The sequence below is a fragment of the Opisthorchis viverrini genome (genome assembly GCF_000715545.1).
Source record: "Opisthorchis viverrini unplaced genomic scaffold opera_v5_292, whole genome shotgun sequence".
NCBI lineage: Eukaryota > Metazoa > Platyhelminthes > Trematoda > Opisthorchiida > Opisthorchiidae > Opisthorchis > Opisthorchis viverrini.
The window spans coordinates 531,611-542,664 of record NW_008751945.1 but is presented as its reverse complement, the minus strand read 5'-3'; the positions used below and the strand labels follow the sequence as shown (position 1 = coordinate 542,664).

Sequence of the window (11,054 nt, the reverse complement as noted above, 5' to 3'; positions counted from 1 at the left end):
GGATAAGGAATTGTGTTTTCATCAACAATAGGTCAACGTTGTGAAATTGTCGGGGCTTATCTGGAAAAGATTCAACACAATGGCCTGGAAGCGAAGTGTGAAAGCATTACCAGCAAGCTCAGCTGCGCTGGTCATTGCTATCTTCCTGGGTGGGGACCCCGAGACGGAACGCATCAATGGTTGGAGACATAGTCAGACATGGCCCAGTCGTGACCTCAATGGCGCTCGTGCATCCAAGCTATTGCCTTCGATGCATAGCCCCCTTCCCAATTCACCCACTTAAAAGTCCACTGACAAACCTATACTTACTCATCAGTTTATCAGTTCCCGCCTCCAATGCGCAGCTACCCACCCCACCTCCCCAAATCATCATCGTGACAGCTACATCCACTGTACGACCTTCACGCGGTTCTTACATCTGGCAATGATGATGGTGACAGAGTTGTTTCAGATAGTACATTGTGGAATCAGAACTTGTCCGCAAGGTCGACAACCCGGTCAAAAAATGGTCCATAGAGCACAAGGCTCTACAAAGTACTTTAAGCTCCATCACATGGAGGGGGAAATCCATAGTAAACCGGCCACTTTTTGTCCAACACGCTTTTACCATGCCCTTCGAAACAGGACTGTCGATCAGGTAGCTGTTAGTCTGCTCATGGAGCTTGGCAAATGGCCTATCTTAGCAAGCCAATCGCCAAGCCTGGTGAGCAGATCAACTGTCACGTGATCAACAGCCAATAAACACAACCCAGCTACAAATATTTAGGCATATTGTCAAGATGCATTGTTGATCCCTGTTCGTACGATAATGTTGTAACTAACTTCTGTTCCCGCTCCAGTGCCTTAGTGTCGGAAAAAGTCGAACGAACTAAACAGATTTATTACGAACAAGCGAGTACGAAAATCACAAGGGGTATCTAGGTATCCAAAAATACACTTTTGACCTTGAATCCAGACTAGCAGATCTGCATTGGGTGAACAGTGATCATCGTCGGCCGTGGCTGAACTGATTGACTGCTTGAGTGTGCAACCAGCAGCTAGCCTTTCTGGCCTGGATGCCTGATGGTTTCCCTACTGCGATTTTGGTGGAGTTTGAGGGTCACCGTAGGTGCCGGCATTCCCGTTGGTCTTCCTATCTTTTCAATACAGAACCAATAAATAGAGATGAATATCCTTGCTAAGCACTCTTTCTTGCAAGTGATGCCTTTTATCAGTCGTACACACAGCCAACTTGATAAGAAACGTCGACTTGATTTCACCTAAAACAAACCAAGGCTAGAAGTCCCTCTCAGCGAACGATATTGATCAATTCACAGTTTATATGACTAAGCCAGCCATCAGCTCCAGGATACATTCTCGGTCGACACATCCGTTCATCTCAACTTGGCTACTGCAATGTTCATCGACGCTAACCTAACTTGCACGCCCTCGTTACTGTAAAGTGGTCGCATAGCTTTCGACTGATCACTTCCAGCATGTGACCTTACTAGAAGGTCACAATGTATCGATTCAATTGACCGGAGGTAGTATCAACAGAGACAGTCAGATTATGACTAATTGCTATCACAGAAGGATGACTTTTGAAGTAGTCTATCAGTATGCGTGACGGTATTTCTAAACACATGGCCTCGATTCACAAGTGAGGTAGAAAACAATGATTTTGGCAAGTGTAAAATTGGGGGAAGCTGCCACAGGATGAGCAAAATCTCTGATCTTTGACATTGGAGGCATTTCACCACGCGTTGGCTAATTCTGAAACTTATAAACATTATTTTATTTGTCTACTGGAAGTGAAAAATCAAACAAGCATTCCCGTGCACTAGTTACTAATGAAAGGTTGGCAAAACCTCTGGATGTTAGATACGAATATGAAGACAAAGTGTTGGATAATTCTTGAGCAAAGCTACGGGGTATGAAGCTAGGACACGATGTAGTTATGCTGGCATTCAGCGTCATTGCCGTCTTCCTTATCGATCGATGACACTTGCCAAAAGGCACAACGAAATTAGAAGACTACAAGCACTTGCAAATCGCTTTGCTGTTAACGAGNCCTGCCATCAACCAACAAAATGGTTCAGATCCGATACAGAGTCACCAAGTCTGTCATAATGAAGCGAAACGCGCCTGAACTCAAAGGCGACCCTTTCGAGGACTTCCACTTTACAACTAAACTAGAGAACTATAACTGATTATCGTTCTTGGTTATACCGATTCTTGGAATACGACGCAATACCTTAGATTTGTGTACATAGTAAGAAGACACGTGCAAGTCAGATAGTGAAACATCGTTGCATCCATGCGACCAATCAAAGAAACAGTTCCATTCGACGCCTTATCAGAAGAGTCGGTTAGTACGGCTGTACAACAGAACTGAGGAGAAAAGAAGAAATCTATCTATATATGGGTGTCCGAAAGCGGTCTACTCGAAGTGGACGAGTGTTAATTCGATTGGAGGAATGTATGGTAAACTATATAGGGCTCCGTGGAAGGCGCGTCATAATTGGCTAGAACAGGGACCAATCAGGATTAGGCGTTCCTGGTTCGGAGCTTCTGTCCTCGTCACGGACTTTTGGGCATGAGCTTACACAGAATTCTAGGATTGCTCGATAAAAAGAGGTGTGGCAATTTTGCTTTGTTCCATTGCAGGCTGTATGAGTTGAGTGGCCAAAGCAATTGAGCACCGCAAATCGTCGGATCAGCAAGCTTGTTGAAGAGGACAGTGGCAAGAACAGCTAGGCAAAATTTGCAAGAAACTGTCTACCATGAAAGTAAGAAGACCATGAAAGGACACTTTTTTGGTTTACACACACAAAGATCCAGAGGGTCACAGTCTCAATTAAACAAACGGAATTTATTAACTAAATAACTAATTAAGTAAACAAGCAAGTAAGTGAGTGAGAGAGTGAGTGAGTAAGTAAGTAAAGTAAGGTAAAGTAAAGTAAGTAAGTAAGTAGCGGCAGCTGTCGAAACTGTTCGATGAGGTGACGTGTTCTCCGTTGAAGCCGCATCAAAGAGTGGAGGAACTACCCGATACCGAAGCTGACATACTTGCTTGTGCTCGGCCAAGTCCACCGAAACACGCTCAAAAGGTTGAACAATTACATCAGGCAGTCTGTTCGTGGCTGGCTACGTCTACCGGAGGACACCCCGCTCAGCTCCATTCACGCCGGTAAACAACATGGGGGACTTGGTATCCCAATTCCGAGTGCAATGATCCCGATGCAGCGAAGAGCGCGTATGGCAAAGCCTCTGTCTATCCAGCGCCGAGTACTACTCAAGGTGGTCAACGATTCCTCAGTTGGCAAGCCCTTCGATCCAAGTCCAAGGTACATACGTAAGCACCAAGGATGAGCTTAGGGTGATTGTCTGCACAACGGCGTTGACGGTCGGGGTGTACGAGAGTTGGTCGCTTCACCTCTCTCGAATCGATGGCTCGTATTTCCAGAACGAGTGATTCCTCGGATATTTATCCACGGTATCCAGCCCCAATGCAACCTGCTCAGGACGAGAGTTAAAAGCGCTCGGCATGGTCATGGTGGCCAAACGATCTAATGTCGTGAAAACTGTGACCAACCGGAGAGTTTGTTGCATATTTTGCAATCCTGCTGGATCACACATGATGCCATATGTGCTCATCATAATCGGGTTGCAAGGGAACTCTCAAGACGTCTCCGTCGACCGGGGTACACCGTCTTCGAGGAGTTGAGAGCCCCTACTTCTACGTCGTTCATCAAACCTGACCTAATCGCTGTTCGAGATCGCCATGCAACTGTAATAGACGTCAGCATAGTCTCGGATGGGCGTTGGGTGACAGTGTGGAATGAGAAGAGGCGGAAGTATGGTACTGATGAATATTCCCTCGCCATAATCTCGACCCTACATGCAATCGGTTGTGATGTCGACTTTTTGGTCCACCAACCGATGGTCATCTCTTATCGAGGAATCTGCTTTCCTTAATCCACCAAGGCTGTTATTGGACTGGGACTTCCTACGGTCGCAGTCAGTGACTTGTGTTTGCTTGCCATGGTGGGCTCTCTGAGTACTTATGACACTTTTATGCGTTGCACATGGCGTTGAATGTACATTTTTGCCATTTAATCTCACACCAAACCCAGTATGACGGACGCTTTGTGTCGGGACATTTTACATACGTTGGGATTCGTATCATCTGACTGTTGGTGGCATGGCTTCGAATGAAACGTTCCTCTTTTTCGAAAAAGTTTGGTGACAATCGGTAGATTTATTGCTGGGCAACGTTTCGCTTTTGACACAAAAGCTTCGTCAGGCCAAGTGACTAGGTTCCGAGGTTGGTCGAGATTTAAGGCGGAAGGAGAACCAATCAGCTAAGTCAAGCTACATCTCAGTTGGGTGTCGGCCGAGGGATTTTAGTTTGTTAGGGTGGTTGAACAAGTGTTGGGTCGGTGGGGAAACCTACATGTGTCTGAGTTCAGCCTAGGGTTAGGTTCATTTGATGGTTCCTCTTGAACTTCGTTTGAACCTTCTGTCAGTCTGTGAGGGTAAGCTAGTTCTAAGAAAGTTGTCATTTCGCTCTTTTATCTTATATTCTCCTGCAACCCTTCCACATGCATCGCCTGCATTTACCTTTTATGTTTCTGACCATGCTCTTTGAAAGTAAACGATAATAAAATAATTAAAAAAGTCTACCTTCGCATAGTATGGAAAACCGAAGTTTTCTCTGCTTCGATTTGCTGCTGGAGGTCACTGTTCAACGCAGGTGCCTTGGTCGTGCGAAAGCGCTTCATTCAAATCAAAAGCGCACACAACAGAAAGTCTCTATTTAAAGACTAGCTATGCTGAGTTAACAATGATGATGGTGAGGGCGGTGATGACAACTCAAGTTCCACCGTGTGTTTCAATGAAACTAAGCATCCGCAAAAGCTCACGATAGTCTTCCAGCCGCAGTCGATAGTCTTCCGTAGATCCCTTCACATAGTCCACCTGGAACGGAGTATATCTGTTCAGGTGGATTTGGTTCCAGTCCTCCACGCGGAACTCCGTCATTTTACGCCCCAAGAAGAAGCGTTTGATCAAATACTCAATCACCTTGCGTGCTTCACGAGCCAGTAGCAGTGCTTGACCGATGAGCAGGGCAGAAAGCATTATGTAGAGGAAAACTTGATAAATCAGAGCACTAAATTCCCAAGCTGGTTTGTTTTCGTCCGCTAGCAACGTGTCGACGATCTGCATGCAGTGTGAGGGGAGAGAATAACATGTTACATTTCGAAAACTACTTACCGGCGGCGAGTAATCAAATATACTAGAAAGCCATGAAAAAAGCATCTTCGATTTCATCGAAAAACCCATGAGTGATAGCGGAACAGTTACGATACAAAAACATGTAGGAAGAACCGCAGGCCAAGCTGGGGTTCAGGATAGCTGACCAGAACAAGGGATTGGGCACGTCCGAAATGACTAACGAGACAGGCTGAAATCGGGATTAGAGTTGGCGTCAAGGACGACTGTTTCTTAAGCTTATGAAGAGTCTGATGTGAGCTTGTCTTAAATTTGACTGCGTGGAACGTTGATCTGACCCAGGAAGACAAGTAGTTTTGATTGGCCCCCCATACAGCCAGCTAGCTTGTGATTGGCTCCAGAATAACCTCACAGAACAGTGCTGTCAAACCGGATTGGACAACCGGGCTCCCTAAAAAGTTTATGGCAATAAACACTAGAACAGGAACTAAATTATAGGGATACTCTTGGGACCAACTTATCCTCCTCTATCTGAAGGTGACTGTAAATTGAGGTAAGCAGGTAACTATGACCCGAAAGAATGGCGTACCGGTGAGTGATTAGACTGTTGTCCCGCTGACCCACCGTAAAGCGGCTTCTTGTCCCAACAGCCCTATCATTTCACTGGTTCGACTACGAATCTGGTCGCCTTATTTTTCCACTGTACCACCTAATGCTTAAGTTTTTATAACCTTGGACTAACACTTGCTTTCAGCGTGCTGTGGTATCGCCTCAAATAGTTCTCATAATTTGTGTCCCATAGGAACAGCTTCCCAGGTATCTTGCTCTGAATTCAGCTGCCGCTTTCACAAGTTAGTAAGCACTACAGCTGGCTGGCGAAGGTCCGAACCTGACAGAATCCACATCGTCAGTTTTGTTGTTCGGTTTAGTTTAGCAGTCCAAAAATACATTTCAAGAGCCAGAAAATGGCTATAAGCTAATGAATATGGAAAAACTTTGACAACCTGGACCCAACAACAGAATCTTCTTCGCTCCACATTCTAATTTCTCGGGATAAATTAGTGCCCATTTGCAAGAACTTCAGTTTGCTAGTAAAGTGGAAGCCTCGTTTGTGTCTTTAAGCCCATGTTGACCAGCTGAATTCTCAGGAAGCTGCACAGTAAGCGCTTTAAGCTTTTTGTACCGACGCATGACGAATGCAGTCAGCCTTTTGATGAGGGGCTTGATTACTGTTCCGAACAGGCAACCTCCAAGGGTCGACCAGAAGTGGTGAAAGGAGAACAAACTTCCATAGATTATGTACAAGTGGCACATTCTAGGGGGATAGTCTCTTCTGGAACCCATCTGCGGAGAAAACACAACTTCATTTCAAAAACATTTCAAAAACTCTGTTATTTCTTAGTCCTGATGTTCTTCACAAACCTTCCATAACCACGAAGAATTACCCAAAGTGTAAACGGGAAACTTCCCTTACTTATTCTCTACTTACCAACTGATACACTCAAATGTTCAGATGCATACGCATTCACACATTCTCAGGCACGAAAATTCGTGTTTTCCTGACTGTTTCCTCATTCACCGTAGCTAGGCCAGTTATCAGTTAGTGTTACTCGGTGACAAGACAATATATTTAGTATTGGAGATCACGCTGATCTGGCGACCCGCTGACCTTCCACAAGACTAGAGAAGTAACTACCTCCAAGCCCGGATAGCTCAGTCGGTAGAGCATCAGACTTTTAATCTGAGGGTCCAGGGTTCGAGCCCCTGTTCGGGCGTGGTTTTCCTCCCGTCTGCACTGGAGGCCTGGACCACAGACGCGCATAAGCGATCCTCTACTTTCGATCAGTGGCATCTCTGTGTGCGAAGTCACAGGTCCGTATGCACCATTTTCATGTCATTTAGCTGGGCAGCATACATCGGCTGAAGCCTCTATGCACAAGCAAAACCTGGCGTTAGTCGGCAGCATAAATAGTGCAACAGGGAAGTTAAGAATCGGTCGTGCTAAGCAAGGGCCTGTGATCTATCACTATTACCACAACATTTTGGCTCGTCATTTTTTTTACCTGTGAGGAGTTCATGAAAGGCTCCGTAGGATTTTAATAATGAATAGAACGTTACTTTGGTTTATATGCTCTGCCACAGCGTTCTTAAATGTTTGTTCCACCAAGTTTTAGCTACTCATGAGTAGCTTCACGCGGCAACCAATGTAGTGCGACCTTGGGTGCGCAAGCCGAAGGTTTCCCGACGAGCACTCATATTTCCAATTCTGGTTGGTACGGCGTGTAGAAGGGGTTCGTTTTGAACAAGGAATAGGAGTAAAACTGTGCTAAAAGGGGATGATATAATACAAGCATCTCCCCGACGGTATACTGCAGCAGTCAGTCCGGGGGAACCTACTCCTGAAAACTGAGACGATCTCGCGTGTGGACTTCTTTTCTGCAACAAGGTAGGCAACTCATGGACTGAGTATCCCTACTGCGGTAGGTGGTTTCTCCTTAACCGCTCCAAGCTGGGTTTCAAGACCATGAGCTGGTTGTCGGACTCAACAGTTTGGTGTGACGAGACGGGTTATATGCAAGAGGTCTCTGGTTTATTGATATGGAGCTCGATCTAGGTCGAATAGAAGAAACATATTTGGATATTGTGCAAATATACAATTTAACGCAGCTAACAACAAGCTAAGCTCAACGAGGTAGGGGATTGTGACCACGGGGGTCTGTACGCGCACGATCATTCTCCGAGACGCGAAGGCATTTGACCTAAGGCTGACTGAGTTGGTTGCGATTTCGTAACTCACACGCAGGAGATTTACTAAGGGAAACGAAAATAATCTACGGTTTTGCCAGTCTTACCCTCCCACCAGCTTATGAGCTGCTTCTCTGTAGCTGTCCTTCACCACGAAGATGATATCTGTTCCATTCAAGATAAAATATCCATCATCCAGGACAGGTCAGCACCTTGAAATTCGACAGGATCGACTACCGGGGTAAATAACTTAACGCGGAAATCAACTGCATGGTTTCGTCTGAAAACCAGCTTCATCTCTCAGATAACCTCAGTCAAAATTCTTTTAGAGAGCTCCACCAGCAGTGCCACCACAGTAAATGTTGCACTGTCTTAGAATTCCCAACACCAAGGGGATACAGTACCTCTAACTGTTCCAAGTTCAGGCTATCAGCAAAGGAAACCACATCCCCTTGGTCACGGCAAACCACCGACACGTTAATCGGGATATGCTGGAACTTTCCTGAGATTGCCGCATCCTCAACATGTCGACGAGGATTGGCCCTTGTCAAGACTCCACGAAAATGTGAATCAACGTGCCATTGATCCTCTTCAGTAGACTCTCTCAGTACACATACAAACACAAAGGAATCACGTTAACTCAGCATTACATCTTAGCACAGCTGAGATCAATCAGTGGTCTTTCTATCATTTGGCAAGCTCCACGACACAGCTAATCAATGTATCCACCCTAATTTCCATAGGAACCAACGTGAGGAGCATAAAATGGTTTGTACAGTGGACTTTTTCAGAAAATCAGTAACCATACATGGCACCCCTGAATTAAATGGCCAACAACCTAATCAGATACCAGCACATCTCCTAGGTTCCCACTTTCAGGGAATCCCTAATGTCTACTCAAGGTTGAAAATCTTGATACAAGACTGTGTGGGCTCGAACCCTAGCCTCATACTTGCGGATGAACCGATTAAGGTAGTGGCCGCATTTGTTTACCTGAGCAGCTGTATAATCCCGGTGGCCGCTGCGTGCAAAGGACTTCAAAAGATTTTCAGTGTTTGACCATCGATGTTATCGGAGCATTGTTCAAAATTTGGTGGGAACACCGGATCAGCAATTCTGAAGTACGTCGAATGGTATTCGGGAGAAATAACTCACCATCGATAGATGAACTGATCACACTGCAAAGGTTGCGCTGGCTCGGCCACGTGCTGCGTATGCCAGTCGACCGACTTCCTCGAATGGCTCCCTACGCACAATCACATGAAGGGTTGAAACGAGCCAGAAACGGCCAAACAATGAAGTATGAAAGCCATTACCAGCAAAGTCAGCTGCGCTGGTCATTGCCGTCTTCCTGGATGGGGACCCCGAGACGGAACACATCAATGGTTAGAGGAATTGTCAAACACAGCCCAGTTGCGACGCAATGGCGCTCGTGAATCCAAGCTGTTGACTTCAGTGCGTAGCTCCTTTTCCAACCCGCCCGCCCCACTTGACAGCCCAATTACAGTGCTGGATTTATGCACCAATTTATCAGCTCCCGCCTCCAATACGCAGCTACCTACCCCACCTACTCGAATCATCGGTGAACGAAACTGTGGCAGCTACAACCACCACTGTACGACAAGTACGTGGTCCTTACAGCTGACAATGATAATGATACAAGTACCTCAAAGCTCTCGAACGACGAGTCCAACGTACAAAGAGACCAGCTCATGATTCAAAATCTTGGGCCCATGGAAGATATCTAGTTACCGAGATTCCCGTCTTAGACGCTCAAGCACTTATGGAAACAGATGAGCTTCGAATCCCAAGATTTGATCAGCTCTCGACCAGCTGCTGCCACTACCATGTTCTTCCGAAAAAGCTTCCTAAGACGCCAGTGGGCCTCGTAGACACTGCTGAGACTCCGCTTTGCCCAGACACCACGGACTCCAAGCCAGCAATCCCAAGCTTCCCCACGATGCACGACCGATCTACAAATTGGAGCTGTGTAGTCCTTTATTGTCATTGAAATAGCACGAAAGGTGATTGAAGTAGAACAACTTGTGTGAGGGAATGGGGCGCCGATTCCGTGACTTACCGGATCCCACGTGGACTGGTTATAAGGACCACCGTACAGCGTGAGTAGGACATTTGTGTCTGAAAGAGGATCCGGTTGTCCTGTTGCAATCGCCGATTCCACTGCGGAATAAAAGGAAGAATGTACAAAGTTCGCCGTTTTTTTTCGGAAAAGTATGCATTCTGGTGCATTTTGGTACGTAGTACCATAAACATACTTTTTTGTGAAGCACAATACACTGAGAAGATGAGTTCTATGCTTGGACTCCGGTCCACAAACTGGGACAAATAAGACCGCGGTATTTGCATCATCATTGTCAGCTGTAGTAACCGCGTACTTGTCATACAGTGGTTGTTAGCTGCCACGTTTCATCAATCGATGATTTCGGGAGGTGGGGTAGATAGGTGCGTCTTGGGGGCGGTAGTTGATAAATTGGTGCGTAAATACAGTACTGTCAGTGGACCATCAAGAGGGGGGATGGGAAGGGAGCTATGGATTGAAGGCGATAGCTTGCATGCATGAGCGCCATTGAGGGCGGTGTTGTACACTTGACAGTCAAGCTGATTTCACCTCAGTTCCACAAATATCGGAAGTTGGCAAACGCTAACTTGGCCCTCGGAATCACCATTCTGCCGGGCTTTATGCAGCCGCCCAGATAGATGAACTTACCTAACACCTGCGTTGGTTCCCCTGCAAGGTTCTTCGACCCCATCCAACCCTGCAGTAACTCTTTCCACTTTACAGGTGCGGAGTGAATGTCAAAGTACGCATCCCAATGCCGTCAATGTACTCAGTATCCGTCAGTGAGTGCTCCGGTTGTCAGAGAACACTACAATGACCAGATACAATCAGCCTTTTCAAAGAGGAAAATGTTTGGGTCTAAAAGTACGAAAATCCAAGTAGAAAAAACAAGGCGAAAAAATCAGGGTTCATCATAAAGACGAACCCCCCCCCTAACCAGTCTATCGTAAATATTAGTCATCCCCACTAATCAACAAACAGGAACATCAGACTGAACACCCAGCACTGATTAAGT

The 11,054-nt window shown here is 46.1% G+C and overlaps 2 protein-coding genes across 2 annotated transcripts in view; one reads left to right on the top strand and one right to left on the bottom strand.

Annotated features, from left to right (window-relative positions):
* The window catches only part of T265_09589 (hypothetical protein), a gene marked incomplete at both ends in the record, with an annotated part of 5,870 nt that extends 5,678 nt beyond the window's left edge, over nt 1-192 (top strand). The window contains one exon of the mRNA XM_009175698.1: nt 32-192. Within this exon, the coding sequence (XP_009173962.1) occupies nt 32-192 (161 nt within the window). The remainder of the gene's footprint in view (nt 1-31) is intronic.
* A 4,585-nt stretch (nt 193-4,777) lies between these two features.
* T265_09588 (hypothetical protein) overlaps nt 4,778-11,054 on the bottom strand; it is a gene marked incomplete at both ends in the record, with an annotated part of 8,953 nt that continues 2,676 nt past the window's right edge. Inside the window, 2 exons of the mRNA XM_009175697.1 lie at nt 4,778-5,208; nt 10,040-10,140. Coding sequence (XP_009173961.1) covers nt 4,855-5,208; nt 10,040-10,140 — 455 coding nt within the window. The remainder of the gene's footprint in view (nt 5,209-10,039; nt 10,141-11,054) is intronic.